This window comes from Giraffa tippelskirchi, chromosome 9 (assembly GCF_054371585.1).
Source record: "Giraffa tippelskirchi isolate mGirTip1 chromosome 9, T2T-mGirTip1v1.2.pri, whole genome shotgun sequence".
NCBI classification, from domain to species: domain Eukaryota; kingdom Metazoa; phylum Chordata; class Mammalia; order Artiodactyla; family Giraffidae; genus Giraffa; species Giraffa tippelskirchi.
The window spans coordinates 99115636-99137025 of NC_137283.1; the positions used below are offsets into that span (position 1 = coordinate 99115636).

Here is a 21390-nt window from a genome sequence, read left to right on the forward strand (position 1 = left end):
CCGGACCCGAGGCCGGAGCGGGATCAACTCCCGGACCCCGGGTCCCGCCCGCCGCCTCCGGCCCATGGCCTCCGCGGAGGGTCAGACTGCCCGGCTTCGCGCCGCCTCTCCCGCCCGCCTCGTGCCTCAGGCGCCCCCGCTGCCTCCCCGCCCCCGGCCGGGCCCCCGCGAGGCTGCGCTTCCCGTAAACTCCCCTCCCGGCACGGCCGTCCTCCCCGCCTCGGCCCCGCCCCCGTGGGCCCTGAGCGGCGCGTGATTGGCCCGGCCGCGTCGTCACTCTCCGGCCGCGTCACCGCCCTCGTTTCCGACCGCTCCGAGACCGGCAGTGGTGTTAGTGCTCGCGGGGCCGCGGCGGAGGGTGTCGCGCTGCCCTGCTCGCTCCGACTCGCCCGCGGGTCGGCGCGCTAGCCCAGCGGCGCGGTGCTCGGGGCTGCGGGTAGGCACGCTCAGACGCCACCTGGGAAGCGGAGAGACAGCTGGTCCCAGCTTCGGGATGAGGAGCGGGCGAAGTTGACGAGCCCCCCACCGCCACCCCTGCTGCGCCTCTCCCGCGCTGCCCTCTGCAAGGAGGTGACCGCGCGCAGCCCTGCCCCAGGTGTGCGCGGGACACCCCGCCCCCGAGACCCGCCAACTTCACCCCCAAGTCCAAAGAGTGGGCTCCGAGGGCGGTGCCGGCAACCGGACTCTGGACTCCGTGCCGGGGGAGCTGTCCTGGCGGCTCTCGCGGCCGTCGGAGGGTGGAGACCGGTGGAAACTTTATCACCATCCTGGTTAATTACTGTGTTTTTACTGTTTCTCTCCCCGCAGGGGCTGCAGCGAGAGGTCTGTCGCGCTCGCGTCGTTTGCCAAAGGAGCCGCCTCGGGCAGAAGACCCTGAGGGGAGCTGTCTCCCCGAGGGATACCTGCAGCCCGGGCCGGGGGTTTGGGCGGCCTGGATGCCCAGGACGCAGCCCCGCGGCCGCTGACGCCCGGCGGCGGCGAAGTTTGGCTGCTGAGCGGCGCGGCGCGAGGCTACTGGACAGCGGGCGACCCGGCGGCCGGGGCGGCGGGCGCGATGCCCGTGGGGGGCCTGTTGCCACTCTTCAGTAGTCCGGCGGGCGGCGGCCTGGGCGGGGGGCTCGGCGGCGGCGGCGGCGGCGGCAGCAGCAGCGGCAGGAAGGGGTCGGGCCCCGCTGCCTTCCGCCTGACGGAGAAGTTCGTGCTGCTGTTGGTGTTCAGCGCCTTCATCACGCTCTGCTTCGGGGCGATCTTCTTCCTGCCCGACTCTTCCAAGCTGCTCAGCGGGGTCCTGTTCCACTCCAGCCCCGCCCTGCAGCCGGCCGCCGACCACAAGCCCGGACCCGGGGCGCGCGCCGAGGACTCGGCGGAGGGGCGCGCCCGGCGCGGAGAGGAGGGCGCTCCGGGGGACCCCGCGGCCTCCCTAGAGGACAACTTGGCCAGGATCCGTGAAAACCACGAGCGGGCTCTGAGGGAAGCCAAGGAGACCCTGCAGAAGCTGCCCGAGGAGATCCAGAGAGACATCCTGATGGAGAAGGAGAAGGTGGCCCAGGACCAGCTGAGTAACAGGGCGGGGTTCAGAAGGCTGCCCCCCGTGTACTTAGCACCCCTGAGTACAATCGGGGCGATTGACCGGGAACCCGCCGACGCCGCCATCCGCGAGAAAAGGGAAAAGATCAAAGAGGTGAGTGCACCCAGCTAGAAATCCCTCCAGACCCCCGGTGTTTTTCTGGGAGAAATGATAGACCTTTGAAATTCTTAACTGTGTGATATTACAGTGTTGGGGTGGGGCGGGGGGGGAGCGGAGAGGGCATGTCTGTAACATTAGTGTGGGGAGACAGGGAGGTTTTCCACTTATACCAGATGCAGTGTCAAAGGCTCTTTCACTTCCCTTTTATTGTCAAAGTAGATGCGACCTAATTAGGATCTGAGGTTGAATCCCATTGTTTTTAACTTGCATGCTCGAGTGAGCATAAACCATACGAAGTAGGTATTAAATACATGGGCAGATCCTGTGCAGACTTCCTCTTCCACTGGCCAATACGTGGTTAATCGTCCCTGAAAACAGCAACAGTGAAGGTCCCAAACAGCCTTCTAATAAAGCTTGGACGTGGATTTGGAATGAAGCTTGAATGTAAACGCAAAACATCAATCAAGCATCACAGAAATGTTCCAACAGCAAGCCAGCCCAGACCGCGTTCAGTCACGTGGCCCCATTCAGCCAGGTGGCATCCTGTGTGTACTTACAGACTATAAAGGTGAAACTTGAGAACTTGTTATCATAGGGGGCACACTGTTGTTTACTTTTCACAAAATGGAAAAAATGTGAAAAGCCAGCCTACTGCTTCTTGCATTTCTAGTGTAGCTAGAAAAAGAGTATTCCATGTGATGCAACAGGTTTTCCTCCACGGCAGCACAATGATGACAGACTTAATCTAGTGTAAACACGGACTTTGTTAAGTCTTTCGTAATTTCTTTCCTGTAATTTTTGGTTGGAACTTGAAGCATATGGTCAGTTCGTGCTTAGGTTGAAGCTGAAGAGGACCTTAAAAATCATTTCAGACTATCATTTTAAAAATGAACGTTGAAGGGCCCAGAGCCCCAGAACCAGTTAGTGACTGAGTCAGGACTTGAAGCCCAGACTTCTTGTCACCAGGCTGTCTGTGGACAAGCCTCCTTTCTCTGCTACTCTTCCCTGTGAAACTATACCATTCTGGATTTTTGCACAATCCAACACCTGTAGGAACCATGTTAAAAGCATGTTATCCCAAATTTTGATTCCAATTTCTGAAATACACTGAATTTTCATTTTTTTTAAGTTTCACAGGGTTTGAAAATAAATGCTGTGTTTTGACATTAGACCAGGTACTCAGGAAAGGAAGCTTCCTGATCACCCCCATTTTCAGAGCATTAAAAGAGTTTTGAGGTGATGAAGAGGTACTTTGCTGAAGTGGCTGCAGATTGGAGGTAGCTTGATCATTGTAGAATTTGTGGTTTTAATATGATGACCAGGTGAATTTGGTTAATCTGTAATTGAGCAAGTTAAGGTGGATTTGGGTCCCTTTCAGTTTACCCTAGGTGAGGTGCCTTCAGTCATCCCTCCTATACCACAGCCCATCAGCCTTTGTGCTGTGAGACCCTTCCTCAGGCATAGAACCTTCCCAGACTTGGGGAAGTGGATTGTACTCCCTGTGACAACTTCTGTCTAGCAGTTTTCCTTCTCCATGAAACTCTTCTCCCACTCTCCAGGAAAGTGGAAAAAAGCTCTGCTTTCACCAGTCATCTCCCTCTCCTTTCATCTCTCAGCCTCCTTGAAAATATCCCACCAAAACCCATAGATAAATTAGCCCCAAATCTGTATCTGCTTATGTTTTCCTTAAGTTTGAAGCAGTGTAATTCACGTTTCATGCCTCTGAGTTCCTATGAACTGACAGTGCAGATCACAATTGTCCCAGGATATTATTTTAAATATTGTGGATCCATGGATGTGAAAAGGCTATCGGTACCGATTAGTACTGAGTAAAAGTACATTTAGACCAGAAGCACTGGGACAGTAGCAGTCAATTCAGGACATAATATTAACAGTATGTGTTTGTCACATATCTGTTGCTATTAGATCCACTGTTATCTTTGTCTATAGATCAAAAGGTCTTAATTAACCATGTAAAGGAAATTTATGTAGCCTTCTGTATCAGTGTGGTGCTAACATCTTTGTACCTAGATATTTTGAAACTGCCCAGTCTTGCATAAAGTGGTGGAACTAAATGGATTCTTTAAAATTTCGTGTTGCTGTGAGAACCAAAGGAGGTGGGGGTGGGTAGAAAGCCAGCATGATTAGCATCAGTATTTAGTCAAAGACTAATGGGAAGAAATGGATTATGGTTTTTCATCAGATTAGTTCAGGCAGATGTGTTCCTTTGTAAACCCCCCAAAAAGTTAACTCATGCTATTATAAAACTGTGCTGTAAACATTCAGTTTTAGAGAGGGAAGGGTGGTTTCCCACTATGAATGGACTTCAGCTTGATACATTTAGATTCAGTTTCAGGTACCATGTATGCCTTGTCATGAACCAATGGATCTTTGCCTTGATCTTGATTTTTATTGTTCCTGTTTTTTCTAGTTCTTTTTATTTACTTAGGTTCTCTGTCACACCTGGAGGTACTAACAGTGTTATAGGTAAAATTTAGAAAGTATTGATATAAGCAATTCTTATAACATATTGGGAGCTTGGACTATAATTTCTGAGCCAAACTTTCATTTTGTAAATTTGGTTTAAAAACAGCCAGTGCTTTTTTTTTTTTTATATTGCCAACACAGTTGTGTTACTGGTATTGTGGTAAATTTTTTAAAAATTTGTGTTAAGGGGAAATAGTATTTAATTTCAAATAGAATGTTTATTGCCTAGCACCCTTCACAAAAGGTGCTAGCTACATGCTTTCTAGTACTGACTGGATGGATGGTAAATATTTGTCCTAAAACTTAAAACTGAGATTAAGACAGCCCCCCACCCCATGAAAACTTCGTAAATAAATCAACTCTGGGACTTCCGTGAAATTTATAATACACACGTAGTATGTATTCCCACGAGACTGATCTTTTTAAAATTGTGCTCGGGTTGCCCTTAACTTTAAAAAGCAAATGAAGCACAGAAGTAAAAGAGCACCATGGAATTTTTAGAAAAATAGTAACTTCTTTTCCTACCCCAACATTTTTTTTTAAAATCAAGAAGCTTTTAGGGGGAGTCTACCCAAAGCATCTACACTATCCTTTAGAATTAGAGCCTTAATCCTAATTTAGAGTGAACTTTTCCCCCCATTTTTGTGTAATTATGGGGAGGGTCTCTGAGTAATAAGGCCTGAAGACAGTCAAACTATCAATGTGATCCCTCCCTTCTTAGATTGGAACCCCCACCAGTCTAAATGGGATGGGAGTGGGGAGGCTGAGAGCCAGGTTTGGGTCTATCAAGTATGGTTTTAGGACCAGTTAACTGTTGGGTCACAGTTTTCTTCTCTAGGTTTCTCAAAACAGGCCTTAGTTTTTAATTCCAGAACTGTTACATAATTAAAAGTTGAAAGAAAATTTTCATATTGATAGCTAATGGTGAAGATATATTTTCATGCCTGACACACTAGCCTTAGGTTGTTCATAAGTCTATGCTGCTGCTGCTGCTGCTAAGTCGCTTCAGTCGTGTCCAACTCTGTGCGACCCCATAGACGGCAGCCTACCAGGCTCCACCATCCCTGGGATTCTCCAGGCAAGAATACTGGAGTGGGTTGCCATTTCCTTCTCCAGTGCATGAAAGGGAAAAGTGAAAGTGAAGTCGCTCAGTCGTGTCCGACTCTCAGTGACCCCATGGACTGTAGCCTACCAGGCTCCTCCGTCCATGGGGTTTTCCAGGCAAGAGTACTGGAGTGGGGTGCCATTGCCTTCATGCTAACTACTGACAATTAACTTTTAATAAAAATCAGACATAGGAATAATCTACCTTGACATATTAAAACAAGACATTTTTATTTTGAAACTTATTTGTATGAGTAGTAGTGTGGAAAATAATATTTGCAAAATAATAAAGGCCACAATTTGAAGACCTGACTCTGAAGGAGCTTGGATGCCCTTGGGTTACCTTGCCTGTTCAGCTCACCAAGTTCTGAAACACACCAGACATTGAACAGGAGCAAATGCAAGATTTCCCCACTCTTAGGACCTTCCTCAGAACAGGTAGGTCATGGAGCATTTGTAAAAATTTCTCTCTTTAACAAGTAAATGAATAAGATTTCAGCAGTGTAAGTATTAGAGTAGATGCTGAGTGTTGAACATTAATATATGTACAGAAGCAGGAAAAGATTGTTAATGGATAATCAGTTATGCTCAGCTTAATTTTCTGTAAGCTATTGATAATTTGTTTGGGAGGAGTATTTTTCTCTTACTGGATAACTTAACATTCATATAAAGGAGCTCTATATAGGATCTAGAACCTAGTTTATTCTGTGGAAAAGAGGTTATAAAATGCATTTTCAAGTAAAATGCATCTTTATTTCCTAGGTGAGCTAATAAACCACTTTGAGAAATTTGTGCTGATGATTCACATTTGTAAAAAGTGTCTTTGGGTGAGTGACTTTGTTGGACTTCAGCAGCTTAGTTAACTTATTTGTATTATACAATAAGCTATGGTAATACAAATTCGTTGGAAGAGCGAGTTTAAAGCATGGGTCTAAAGGTCAGACAGGAGGAAACCCAACAGATCAGTGTGAGTGATGAGGGTTATATATACATGGGTAGATCAGCACTGCATTGGACCCTTTTATCTCATAACCCAGTAGAGAACCTGTGGCCTTTTAAGTCCTTTATAACCTACAAAACCACAAAAATGTGTTTCTCAAAGCTGAGTTTTGGTTGGTCACAATAGGAGTAGCCCCCCTGCTGGGCTCCGTGAATACCATGACATGCCTTTCCCCTAAGGAGACATAAATGATAAAGGACAAGCCAGTGTTTGGTATTTTAAGAAAGAGATTCTTTCTTTGGGGAAACTAAGTCTTGACTTTTCCCTCAAAGACACTAGTTCTTTGTCTAATGTCTTGTGTAGTATTAAATAACTGAACTACCTCTAGTCCCCCACCCTTTACTACTAAATATGTTTAAAGGTCCTTTAAACAAGTCTGCCAAATTTTTTCCTATTGCCAAAAAATGCTATAAAAATAACTCTGATTTTTAAAAGTAAACGTGCAGTTCAGTTCAGTCACTCAGTTGTGTCAGACTCTTTGCGACCCCATTGACTGCAGCATGCCAGGCTTCTCTGTCCATCACCAACTCCCGGAGACTTGCTCAAACTCATGTCCATCGAGTCAGTGATGCCATCCAACCATCTCATCTTCTGTCATCCTCTTCTCCTCCTGCCTTCAATCTTTCCGGTGTGCTCTAAGCCATAAAATATTGTATCTGAATGAGACTTTAGAGATAGCTACAATAAAGGCAGCTGAGACAGAAAGATTGCCCTGAAAATCATTTTGCTAGTTAGTGGTAGAGTTGAGCATGGAAGTCCAACCCTGGGTGAATGTTGCTCATTATCTGGACATGACTTGCCTCCTAAGTAAAATGTCAAGGAGGTGTATAAATTGACTCTCATATTCATTATTTGCAGACACTAATGTCAAGTAACTGCAAAACATGTACAATCCTGCAGTATTATAACTTTGGTCTCATATGAATTACGTTAACTATTGTAATTTAAAAAAAGATCTTACTAGGGGCATGGTTAAGAAGGCCTCTTCCTTTTAAAGCCATCCTGGGAAATTTGATGACATCTTTTTCTCCTTATGAAGATACCTGCAGGGAAACAGAGACATTAGTAATTACTCAATTGGGCATTCTTTACAAAGAGAGCTGGGGGAGAAATTAAAAAAAAAAAAAGGAAAGGGGTGTACCAGCGTGGGAGAGTTCTTTCAAACCGTAAATGTAGGTGCTCTTTTGACATTGCACAATGCATAACAGAAGAATTGAAAGTTAACCTGAAGAAGTATATATTTTTTCTTTTCTAAATTGTGAAAGTATGATAACACATTTACAGGAGACTTGGAAAATAAAGAGCAATTATATATAGTTCCACTATGTATTATAATTATTTTTAAAAATAGATAAATTAAGATTTTTAGTTGGAGTTTCAATATCAAACTCTCAAAAATTAATAGAAGGGATAGACAAAATATTAGAAGGATATAGTAGGCCTGAAAAAGCACTATGAATCAATTCAACATAATTAAGATTTATATAATTTTCACATGAATCAATTCAACATAATTAAGATTTATATAATTTTCACACAACAACAGGGTACAAATTCTATTCTAGTTCCCATAGACTATAAACCTGGAGACACTGGGACATATCCAGGGACATAAAACAAGATGCAAAAATTTCATGGTCTAAAGATATTGAAATCATATAGTCTGTTCTCTTATCATTATGGAATTATGTTAGAAGTCAATATTGAAAGATATTGAAAATAACCCACATATTTTCATGTGCAATGTGACAGTTACGAAAAGCAATCTTTACTTAGCCATTGAAAGCTTCAATAAAGTTATAAGATAGAAAAAATGAAGAGGGTGATTGCAGAGAAAAAAGGATTTAAATGAGAAATTAATATCGAAATGAGAAATTAATATAAAAATACTTAAAAACCCCATGTATTTGGAAATTAAATGTCTATTTTTAAATAAGTATATCAAAGAAACCATAACAAGGGAAATTAGAAAATATTTGTGACAGAATAAAAATGAAAAGAGAAGTTATCAGAATTTGTTGCACGCAGCTGAAGCTGCTCAATGCAACTAAATGTAATATGGAATATTGTATAAGGTATGAAAACAAATAATGGACACTAACATAAAATTTTTTGAAATTTGAACAAAATCTTCACTTTATAATACAATGTGATACAGTAATATTGTATCATGTTACTTTCCTGTTTTTTTCTTTTTGCAACATAGTATTTCTTTATATTCTCAGAATTGGATTAGAAGTTTCAAGCCTCATTCAAAAAAAAATTTTTTTTTAAATCACCAAGATAATAAACTTTCTAGACTGTTAGCAGTGATACTAGATGCCAGAATAAATGGAACTATATCAAAGTTTTGAGTGAATATAAATTAGAAATCTAGCACTCTGTTCATAGTCAAACAAGTAGAATCAAAATGTAAATTTTTTAGCAAGGCAAAAATTCATAATTTTCTAAAATAAATATATTGTGTGTGCTATTTATATACATATATGTATACAAAAGCTTTTCTGTTACACTTGATAAAGGTTTGAGAAAGAACAACAACAAAAAGAGATGGAGAAATTGGAAAACAAACAAAATAGGAGCACTGAATGTGAAATAGAAAAAAATGAAACAAACTAGATAGAACTAAAAGATAATCAAATAGTCCAGGAGTTTTAAACATGGCGGTTCATTAGAATCAGGTCTGGAGCTTTGAAGAAAAAAACAATACCTGTGCATTTGTATTTTTCAAAATATTCCAAGATAATTCTAATGTGCATCTGGATTTTAAAAAGCAAATACAGGTTTTTCTTTTAAATGGTAGTTTTGGTGATATAGAATTTTATTGTTTTCTATTGACACGGGCTTCTCGGGTGGCGCTGGTGATAAAGAATCTGCCTGCTAATGCAGGAGATGCAAGAGACGTGGGTTCAATCACTGAGTCAGGAAGATCTCCTGGAGGAGGAAATGGCAACCTGCTCCAGCATTCTTGCCTGGAAAATTCCATGGACAGAGGAGGCTGGCAGGCTACAGTTCATAGAGTCACAAAAAGTGGGATGTGAGTGAGCAGCTGAGCAGTCATGATACAGTGGTATTAATTGAATAATAGTTATGTAATCACAATAGTAAAAGATGTTTAACAGTTTTCACAATCAATAGCCAGACCAAAAAAAAAAAAAGATAATTACAGTTGCAAGCCATAATGGAATCATGATTAACCTAACAATATAAAATAATTACATTCAATTTGTGGGGTTCACCTACCCAGCCAGTCTATGTCTTTTGGTTGGTACATTTAATCCATCTACATTTAAGCTAATTATCGATATGTATGATCCTGTTAGCATTTTATTAATTGTTTGGGGTTTATTTTCTGTAGGTCTTTTCCTTCTCTGTATTTCCTGCCTAGAGAAGTTCCTTTAGCATTCATTGTAAAGCTGGTTTGGTGGTGCTGAATTCTCTTAGCTTTTGCTTGTCTGTAAAGCTTTTGATTTCTCCATCAGCTCTGAATCAGAGTCTTGCTAGGTAGAGTATTCTTGATTGTAGGTTCTTCCCTGTCATCACTTTCAATATATCATGCCATTCCCTGAAGGAGTATATATTTTGAAAAGCAGACATATATTTAATAGTAGCACTTATCTGTGGGATTCATGAAGTATGACAAAAGTGAAGCAGACTCGCAGGTATAGAGAACAAACTACTGGTTATCAGTGATGAGAGGGAAGGTGGTGGGGGAAATCTAGGGATAGGGAATTAAGAGATGCAAACTATTAGGTATGAAATAAGCTGCAAGGAGATATTGTGCAACATGAGGAATATAACCAATATTTTATAATAACAATACATGGAGTATAACCTTTAAAAATTGTGAATCACTATATTGTTAACTTGTAACATATAATTTTGCGCATTAACTATACTTACCTTAAAAAAACAAAAAATAGACATACATTTAAAAAGCACCAATCTGGGGTCTCTTCATTATAGGAGCACACAGTTTTCTTCACCCAAGAAGGTCCTGGAGATTCTCCGGATGCTTTTACCTGCCCCTGCTACATTCATTTGTAGCAACATGGTATGGTGAGAAGGGCTAGTTTTGGAGTCAGACAGATTGGGCCTGAATCTGGCTTCTACCGTGTACTAGTTGTTGTAACCTTAAGCAAGTTGCTTAATCTGTCAGAGCTTCAGTTTTCTCATTTGTAAAATGGCAGTAATAATTAAGTATGCACTTTCTTGGATCAGAAAGCTTAAATGTGAGCATCCACACAAAGCACTTAAAATGGTATTATTATTATACATGGGTTTCCCAGGTGGCACCAGTGGTAAAGAACTCACCTGCCAGTGCAGGAGACATTAGAGACTCGGGTTCGATCCCTGGGTCAGGAAGATCCCCTGGAGCAGGAAATGGCAACCCGCTCTAGTATTCTTGACTGGGAAGCCCCATGGACAGAGGAGCCTGGAGAGCTATGGTCCATGGGGTTACAAAGAGTCAGACATGACTGAAGTGACTTAGCACACGTTGTTATAAAGCACAGGGAATGTATAATAAATGTTGCTTGCTGTTATTACTGTTAGTAGTCACTACCTGAAGCCATCAAGGCAAGATTACATTGTTTCAGATACTGTTTAATGCATCAGGAAAGTGGGTAATGATGTTTCAAAAAGTTACCCAAAACAGTTCAAAGTAGGTTTGCTTAAAGGGTACATTTCCAGTTCAGGATGATCTTTCCAGACAGCTATGATTTTACTGTGCTACTGTCAACTCTGATTTTCTCACGTTCCTGCCAAATCCAAAAACCTTTCGGTATCCTTAAAAATTGCATACTTTTTCAGCTTCTGTACTTCAAAATATGTGTGAAAGAATTCATTTGTCTCTTTCTCACAGTCACATGTGCTTGTTCCTGAAGTACCATCTTCTCAGAATGAGCACAGTTCTTGAGTTGCCTTCTTAAGCCTTGAAATTGTTCTCCAAGGTAGAGAAGAAGAGGGATTAAGTAAAATGCATTTTAACCGGTTTTGTCTTTGGAGGAATATTTTTAAGAAGTGCGAAGAAAATTATTTTAGATCTAGCAAAAATGTATGTAATTATGATCAATTCTATAATCAGAGCTCAGTGTGTTACCTGGTAGTCAGAATTCACATAAATCAGCTCTAGTTTGTAACTCACAGATCGTGGCCTTTTTGAGAGCTTTGAATTTAGATTTATTAAGGTATCCGGCCCAGAAGGACCTAGGAGATCCTGAAGCCCATACTCACTTTACATATGAAAAATAGGGTTCTGTGAGCTGTGAGCTCCTGAGATTCCCCAAGTGCATTTACTATAGAGCTGGGAACTGCCTCTTAGTTCTCAGGCCGGCTCCGCCTGTGATATCTTGACTCTAATGAGAACATATGCTCTGGAGGCTGGCTGGTCTGGCCCTCCCTCCTCTTCAGCCCTGAATAACAGGCCAGCAGCTAGAAACCCCACTGAGAGTATCCTAGAAGGAGATGGAAGATCTTTGCTTGGTGAGATATTGCCTGAGAAAGCAATCCTGGCTAGTTCTTTGCTCTGCAGAATGCAGAGGCGCTGCCCCACCCCCACTGAGTCCTGATAAAGATTTCTGTGATCATTAGGTACTTGAAAGAAAACCAGATGAGATTAAGGCTTAAGAGCATTTAGAAGTCACAGCCCTCATTTCTGTCATGAATGCTCTGGCAGTTGCTTTAGGCACATTAGAGCCCAGCAGACCTGCAGATAATCCAGACTAGAGATAACGAAATTAAAAAGCCCATGTAGCCTTTGTATTTGCTTGACTTTTGTAACTATCAGTAAAATGCCACCCTCACTTCCTTTGTAAAAACTGTCAGTCTCTTTGTCTCCCTCTTAAGCTTAGAGGCAACCTGGTCCCTCATTTGCTCTGATACACTCTGGTTCCTCTTGTTCTGCATCCTTCCATACAGTGACACTCAGGCATACTATATTAACTTTTCTTTGCATTTTTTCATGTAATTATTTGTCGGTCTCCCATTCGATTGGCCTGTCTCCAGTGTCTAGTGTGAAGGTGCTTAGTATGAAAGGGGGCCTGTAAGTGAGGGGATAAAAACCTGGTCAAGGGCGCCAAGCTCTGCAGGGTGCAGGGGTCCTCTGTCCATGAAATTCCCCAGGCAGTAATACTGGAGTGGATTGCCATTCCCTTCTCCAGGGGATCTTCCCAACCCAGTTATCAAACCCGGTCTCCTGCATTGCAGGCAGATTCTTTACCATCTGAGCCACCAAAGAAGCTCAGTAATTCAGCACACTACACCCTAAAACAACCTTTGTTGCCTCGCTGGTGGGGATACCTGTTTGCCTAGGCCAGGAGTTTATGAGAGAAGGTGCAGCAGTAATAATGATGGACCTGTGAATGACTGTGGTTGAGACATGAACTTGGGCCATCCAGAGACCATGAGTTATTGCTGGAATCTTCGTACCTGTCAGATCCTTCTTCATGGAAAGGTCTTTGTAAAGTCCTATGAAGAGTACTTTGTTTCTTCTAAGGGACAAGAGGATTCAGACATAGGAGGCCAGGACTCGTGGCCCACGCTCCGGATGGCCACGTCTACCTTCCCTGAGCTGATGTTCAGGGCAAGATTAACTTTAGTTCTTCTTTCACAAGAATATGTGCTGCAACTGCTAAAAGATTGCATTTCCTCACTGTCTGTCTGTTGGGCCACCAGGCAAAAGGACAGACCTGTGGAATGATGAAGGCAACATAGGGTGTATTCCTAGTCTCAAAAATCTCATTCCCAGCTGCCTGAAATTTCACCATCACTGCCTCCCTTTCAATCATGAATTACTTCTTAAAGGATCCTGTTAAAACAATATTACTAAATTTGCCCAGCAGAAATTATTATTCTTTGAGATTTGTCTTAGCAAGGGTGAGAATGGGTTTGTAAAACAAGCAAGTATCTTCCATTGTGTTATTTCATTGTAAAGTAATACTAGCTTAGGAAAGAACATTTTGAAAGTACACAGGAGTAGAAAAAAGGGGGAAAAAAAATTCTTCATAGTTCAATCACTCAGTCACAAGCAGTCAACACTTCCCACCCCAACATATTGGGTTTTTTTCTCACAATTAGAACCACACTATGGATACATTTTTTTTTAATTTTTCTTTTAAAGTATGATTTTATGATAGCATAATATGTGAAATAGAAGCATCATAGTTTATTTAACCCTCCCCTGGGACCTGAACATTTAGATTATTTCCAGTTTTTTGTTTTTATCTTAGGCTGAGATAAACATCTTTGTCCATTAAGATTCCAGCTGATTTTTCTTTGCCCTCACCCCATAAGTAGGATTTTTAATCTTAAATTTCTAATAGGGGAAATGAATAGGTCAAAGAATCATAGTACATTTTGAGGGGTGATTTTTCTTATACTTCCACCTGTAATGTAATGAACCTAGTCTTGGCTCTTTCTGATTTTCGTGGGTGATGAAACAGTATCTCATGTATTTAATTTACCCTTCTTTGAGCAGCACTTTTCCCTGTGTTGTTGACTAGTTGGATTTTCTCATTGTGAAATGTACAGGACAAAGAAGTTTTTAAAGGAGCAGGATTGGGAATGAAGACAGAGCTTGGAGACCTAAGAAGTGGGACATCAGAGAAGATGGATCTAACCAACTGGCTAGAGACATATGGGCTCCTGAAGGAGGCAAAGTCCTGAAAGGCAATAGACAGCATTTTATGTAAAAAAACAACAACAAAATTTGCTTCTTTCCTGGGCTGGATCCCTAGAATTATAAGTACTCTTTACTGATAAGAGTATCTACCAAGCACACTAAAACAGCCCACTTTCAGTCAGCCAAGACCCAGCCAGCCAACTCCCATTGGCTCATCTTCATTGTTATTATTGGCTTTTTGCATCAGATATTTGAGGAAGATGCTAGGGAAAGTGGGAGGGAATCTTCTTTTTTAGAATTCATTAGTTTGGCTTCCTAATATTTTAAGATCATAATTGAAGCTCAAAAATAATCCAGATAGAATTTCAGAAATGACTTTTCCCCCCCAGTGGTTCCAGAAGATGGCAAGTCTTACAAAGCTGAATTCTCATAGAAGAAAAATTAACCAAAGGGAAATTGTTGATAAAATTTCAAAGCAACATACATTTTTATGTTTGAAGGAGCAGGCTGATCTTTCATATATTAGAGGCCTTTGGTGACTTAAATAGAATAAATCTGCATTTTGTCTAAGGTATTTTATTTTAGAATAAAAGCAAAGCATGATTTGTTTATGAAGTTTAGGCTTTGGGTTTTTTCTTTCTCTTTTTTTGGCCAGTTTCTTCAAATATATGTGTTTTTAGCCATGCTTTTTTGATATAGTGAGGAGCTGCACATCTCAAAATGTATTTATATTTTAACCTTGATTAGTTCATACAAGTCTTCCAAATGCCAGAACTGTTTAAATTTCGCTTTGAGTTAACATGATGAATAACGATGGACATAAACATACTGTATTATTTTTATAAATTGTGGTTTGAGATGATAGTAATTTTAGACTGTTTAGGATGCTGTTCTCTGAGACGTGTTATTTTTGTAGTCAACTAGCAGTGTGGAGTGTTATAATGTATCTAGTCAACTACAGATTTTCATCTCATGGTTAGAACTACAAGTTTTCATCTCATGATTAGAAGTGCTTCAGCAGTCCGTGTTGTGATTTCAAGAGTTAGCCTGGTTCAGCAATTCTGTAAGGCATTCTTAGTAAGTTTATGTAGTAAAGAATGTATTTTATAATTGACGTGTATTTAATACATTGTTTATGTTCACTCATATTAAGTATTTGGTTATTCTTCATTATTTAATCCTCCTAGGGGCTTAGTTAGGCTTCCAAGCTGGCACAATGATAAAGACTCCGCCTGCCAATGCAGGAAACACAGGTTCTATCCCTGGGTCGGAAAGATCCTTTGGAGTAGGAAATTGCAACCTACTCCAGTATCCTTGCGTGAAAAATCCCATGGACAGAGGAGCCTGGCGGGCCACAGTCCACGGGGTCACCAAGAGTTGGATACGACTGAGCAACTGAGCACACACACACAGGGCTCACTTAGCTTAGAATGTGTGATGAGGAAACATAGCAGGTGGGGGGGAGGGGTGCAGTTGGAGGAGCATAAAGAAATGAAGGTGATTTATTAACTACTGTTGAAAAGCTGTTTAACATGATGAATAACGATGGACATAAACATACTGTATTATTTTTATAAATTGTGGTTTGAGATGATAGTAATTTTAGACTGTTTAGGATGCTGTTCTCTGAGACGTGTTATTTTTGTAGTCAACTAGCAGTGTGGAGTGTTATAATGTATCTAGTCAACTACAGCTGTTTAGCAGTTAGGGTGAATAAAAATTATGATTTATTAAGTGTTCTACTAGTAATAAGATACCACAGAGGTTGGAAATACTCCTGTTTTCCCTTACTCTGAGAGTGCAGAATCTTTGTGATGTTGGGTCTGCATAGTCATGAATCTGCAGCAGGACTGTCATGTTGAGAGTAGGACAAAGTGCTTCCCTGAATTCATCCACCTGAGCAGCTAGCCTTGGGCCTCACCCATAATAGAACCCAGTAAATATGTGTTGAATGAATACACCTTTTTAAACAAGCGTACCAGGAGGACTTGCTTCCCTAGTGACTTCCTGGTAAAGAATCCATCTGCCAGTGCAAGAGATGCAGGTTTGATCCCTGGGTCAGGAAGATCCCTTGGAGTAGGAAATGGTGACTCACTCCAGTATTCTTGCCTGGGGAACCGCATGGACAGAGGAGCCTGGCAGGCTAGAGCCCACAGGGTCCCAGAGAGTTGGACATGACTTAGTGACTAAACAACAACAACCAAGAGGGGTTACTTTGATTAAGTATGACGCCTGACCCTGTTTAACCATGTATTCCAAAAGTGGTGTCCTTGCATCTTTGGAACCTTTGCTACCTGTTCTCAAGGGCTACAGGCCATTGTCTGGAGGGGAGACGTGATTTTTTAATAACAGTCAAAAGTCATACAGAAGCAGATCTAGTAAATAAAGAGATTCATCAATATGGGAAACACCTTTTCTAGTTTTAAAGTTGTTTTTAGAATGATTTATAAAGTGAAAAGCTGTATTCATTTTCTTACGTGACTTGTAACTGGCTGTGAAGGTGGTTCATAAAAAAATCTTTTAAGCAGATGTAACATCACTGAAATAAATGTGGATACTTGTAAGATTCTTTTGAAGGTCAACACTTGAATGTAAAAAGTTCTCTTTTTCTTAAAAGTTAATCTACTTTATGTTTACAACCCAGCATTTTGTTTTTCAAGTCTGTGATTTTTAAATTAGGTAATCCTCGTTCATTTGTATTCCTTATTATCTAAAGTTGTGGACTACATTTAATAAGAGTTGTCATTTTTCTTACATTTCAATTTTATACATGGTACACCCTAATTAAAGTTGGTGTGGATTTTTTTCCCTATCCCTGCAAAAAATTTTGAGAGACAATGGTGTTTTTATAAATAGTGCTTACAGTATCACATTGAAATGAAAAGTCATGGGTTAGATATTATTTCCTCTAGAGAAGTTAGAATTTAATAAAACTTTCTCTGTAAGAGGTGTAGTATTTTGAGAAAGAACCTTACTCTTCTGTTTCCCAGTTTAATGTTTTATCTCTTAAAGAGTGTTATCTCTCTCATAATTGCATGGTAGAGGCTTTGTGAATTGATGAGTTTGCACATGGTCACTTTTCCAGTTCATTCTGCATATTAGATTCATCTTCCAAAAATATCCCTTCTCTCATGTTGCCCAACTCAGAGGTTTTAGTGGGCTTCATTTCCTATGAAGCACTGATTCAAACTTTAGCCAGCTTAAAGTCACCTGGAAAGCACATTAGCACTCAGATTGCAAGTTGCTGCTTCCAAAATTTTTAATTCACTAGATCTGGGTGGGCCACACAGAATTTGCATTTTTAACATATTCCTGTGGGTGATGCTGATACTTCTGGTCCCTTGACTAAAGTTTAAAAAACATTGTTCTAGCTGGCATTCATTATCTCCTACAAATCTAGTTCCATTTGCTGGGGTCACATCCCTTAAATTAGGAAGGATTCTGTGTTTGCTGAAAAGCAAAACTTGCATAGTTACTGTCTCCGAGCCACACCCTATTTTATCCTTCTCAAATGGAGTGTCTTTTCATTTTCTCAAATTCTATGCCACCATTAAGCTCTCTCACATTCCCAACTTTTACTGGTCTCTCCCATCTCCAGAATCATGTGGCTTTGTTTGTTTCTGTCATTGACCTGTGTGTTGCTAATTTCATGGGCTTGGTTATCTTCCAGCTAGAGTCTAAACTCCTCCTCTGTATGGAGACACCTTTTTTTGTTCCATGGGTTCATGGCCCAGAATTTAACAGTGGAAGACAGTGTGTCTTAAATATAACCAAAATGAGAAACAAGTATGTCACCAAAATTCTTTACAGTCTACTCTGATGGTGAGGCACAATGGCAGAGTAGAAAACCCTTCTGAGCTTCCCTTTCCACCTGTGAAATGGAAATGGCCAGTCGTTCCCTTTTGCAGATTTCTTCTAAGAATTAAAGTAGATGAATCTCTACATGATTCCTGGTACATAGCATTAGTCAATAATAGTATTTACTGGCAAGTACAGATTGATTCAAAGATCAGGTTGAGAAAAGAGGTTGTTGGTGCGAACTGGTTTTGAGAAGTCACTTCCAGGAAAGAAAAGGAAGCTTGAGCTGCAGTATTGCTGTGTTAACCCATAGCTTGTATTTTCTGTTGTTACCTCTCTTCTTAGATGTTATTGCCAAAAATCCTTGCTTCCTGTGGTGGGAGGGAAAGCATTCTTTTCCTCTTATCAATTGTTATGTCACAGAAGTGATACTCACGCTTAGGAAAACCAGGGAGAGGGCGTCCATTCATCAGTGGCCTTCTTAGCTCTGGTTTCCTGGTCTGGTGTCACACAAACATTCAGATTTGCGGGGAGGAAAAAAGACGGAGGAGAAGAATGAAATCTAAAATGCCTTAAGGGCATAGAAAGAAATGTTTTGTGAGCCGAAGAAGCTGAAAATGTTTCATTCAGAGATAGCTACTGGTATAAATTTAGCTCAATAATTAGGCATATGGTGCTTTCATTTAGAAAGTATCTACACCCTGTGTGATAAGATTCGTTGATTATTAGAGCTGCTGCAGCTTTAACTACATCAGCAGCAGAGATTCCTAGAGCATTTAAAACAAGAATTGAAGAGTAAAATGGAAAACAGAATTAATAACTTGTTCCTGGTTAGTTTTAATCTGCTCTTTATTAACTTTGTAGTTTGTGCCTGGAGGATTAGATTTGGAAACAGAACACCAACTAGTGTTCTTAAAGTTTACTTTTTTTATTGGAACATTATATTAAAGACTTTCTGAAGAGTGTTTTGGCTGAATTTAGTTTTAACATAAGAGGTAATATCTAAGTTCTAATGATTCAACCTGAAACAATGGATAACTTTTGATCTTTGATAAGTTTTTTATGTTAGATTTTCAAAGCAAAATTTGTTTAATAAAAACAATTAAGAAGTAAAGGTATGCTTGTTTGCCATGAGTTTATTTACTCTACATTTTTTTCTAGCTTTCCTTTTTTCATGCCACCCCCACCCCCCAGCCCATCTATTTTTCCCTATCTTAGAATTTAAACTTGTTTGCCATTGGTAGAAAGGAAAATAGGAAAAGTTAAAATCAAAAGGCATTTGCATTGCCCATGCCTTGTCAAATGCTTCTAAAATTGAAAACCAATAGATAATCCTAATTTTATAAATAGGAAAGAGTCCTAGTCTAAGATATAACATGGTGTGATAAGCTTTAAATACAGAAGTTTAAGAACAACTGCCCCTAGTGGAGTAGGGAAGAGAGACGCTATTCATCTCTTTCTTTCTTAATGCTTTTTTAATACAGTTTCACTAGAATATGCCTGTAAATCTGGGTTTCTGTGTATGTGTTTCTGTGGTTGTAGTTCTCCACCCACCTGTGATCTGGAGAATTACACTCTAGATTTTGTAAGGTACAGGCACTAGAGTTTGGGCATTTAAAAGGGACTTCTGTGGGGACTAGGAAGAAGTTTGATAAACTGTAATACCAGGATAAGTTAACTAGTTGCAGATTCATTATCAGGAAAACTACTCTCTGCATGTATGTGTTTTTGATAAATGAAAGTTTTGACCTAAATCCCCTACTTTGACTTTGATGTGGTAATAAAGTTTTAGGATTTTAGGGCTAAATACACCACACAAGTACTCAGATATTAGTTTTAGCTGTCTTAATTGAGCTTAACAAAGCTATGTTTTTCTGTCATTCTTTTTACCCATGCAGTTAATCATCGTCCATCCTTTTTTGCTTTCTCTTGGAGAGGTGGTGCTGATGACGCAAAAGCAGAGGGTAGCACAAATAGGATTACACATACTACATGTCACATTACTAGTCTCCTTAATAATCCGGAAGTGACTGTGCTTATCAGTCAGGCCCAAGGAGCAGTCTCTGGCTTCCTGGAACCTTAAGAAGTGGATTCCAGACGTTAGCACTGCACACAGACAGATCACCTTTTCCCTGACCTGCCGGGACTCACTGGTAGGTTTTAGAATTCCTGAGGGAGAAAGCTGTCCAGTTATATGATTGGTTAGCATATTTGTAGGTCTTTAGCTCCCAGTGGAATTGCTCGGAAGCTATCTCAGGAAGGAATGCCTTTGACTGATTTGAAATCTCAGGCATCATCATAGTGTTGCTCGAATTTTCCAAAACACTGGAGGATTTTTGCAAACAGCACTTTCAGGAGCTGACGTGAAGATGGTAAACTAAACTGGCATGGAGGGAAGGTCCTTCCTCTGCTTCCAGGTGAGATTACAGCACCTATACCTCACCTGGAGTATCCTGTCTTCACAAACCCCAGGGGCACAGCACAAGTTAGTGAGCCTAAACGAGGATGTCTGTATACAATGCACTCTAGTTTTCTACCCTCACTTAACAGTACCCCAAGTTAGCTATTTCTTTATTAAACCAAATTTTGCCTTAATCCTGGAGGAGGAAATGGCAATCCACTCCAGTATTCTTGCCTGGGAAATTCCATGGACAGAGGAGCCTGGCAGGCTGCAAAAAGTCCATGGGGCCACAAAATGGTCGGACACGACTGAGTGACTAACACTTTGCCTTAATATTTAAAATGAGATTTTTTTTTTTAATTGTTTAGTTGACTCAAACCTTAACTGTTAGTTTGCAGGTATGTTTTTGTTGTTGTTGTTCGGTCACTCGGTCGTGTCCGAATCTTTGTGACCCCAGAGACTGCAGCATGCCAGGCTTCCCAGTCCTTCACCATCTCCTGGAGCTTGCTCAAACTCATATCCATTGAGTCAGTGATCCCATCCAACCATCTCGTCCTCTGTCATCCCCTTCTCCTCCTGCCTCAATCTTTCCCAGCATCAGGGTCTTTTCTAAGTAAGATCCAGATGTATAAAACTGAACAGTGTGAAAAGGTATGTTTTCCTTAAAAATAGCAACAACAACTGCAACATACCTGATAATTTTCACTTTTTCTCTATATTTAAAATTGTAATGGCAGTCAAGACTAAATATTTAATAAAAAATACAGCTTCTCAGTTATACTCTAAAAGATGCTCCCTTCTTTCTCCCAATAGAATGCATGTGTTAACTTTCCTTGTTCTGAGAACAGTCTCTCCTTAAGTGATTTTCTGTGTAGCTTGATCTATATATAATTAAAACAACCAGTAACTAGATTTTTACAGTTTTCATCTTTGTGTAGATTGTCTCTCCTTTATCTGCAATTTTAATTCTAGAGTGGTGAGATATATGAAAGTAAATTACATGATACCATTTGTGGAGTATTTACTTCTTGTTAGGCACAGTGCTAACCACTTTACATGCATAAACTCATTTAATTCTCAGAACAGCCCTGTGAGTTCAGTCTTATTTTCCCAGTTTTAGGTACAGGAAGTTGAGGGAGACAAGGTCAAGCAGGTGGCCCAGGGTTACAGAGCTCTTGGGTCCTTACCTGGCATTGGACATGGGCTCGTCTGGGTATCCTGGCACATGTCCCACTCTCACTGTGCTTGCCCCAGTCAGTTTCCCTCAGCACCCCCACCCCCACCCCTATACC

General features: G+C 40.9%; 1 protein-coding gene across 1 annotated transcript in view; it reads left to right on the forward strand.

Moving 5' to 3' along the window:
- The first annotated feature begins 333 nt into the window (after window positions 1-333).
- Window positions 334-21390, forward strand: part of MAN1A1 (mannosidase alpha class 1A member 1) — a 170497-nt gene continuing 149440 nt past the window's right edge. Inside the window, exons 1-2 of the mRNA XM_081531071.1 lie at window positions 334-595; window positions 808-1681. Coding sequence (XP_081387197.1) covers window positions 1055-1681 — 627 coding nt within the window. The 5' untranslated portion in view covers window positions 334-595; window positions 808-1054. The remainder of the gene's footprint in view (window positions 596-807; window positions 1682-21390) is intronic.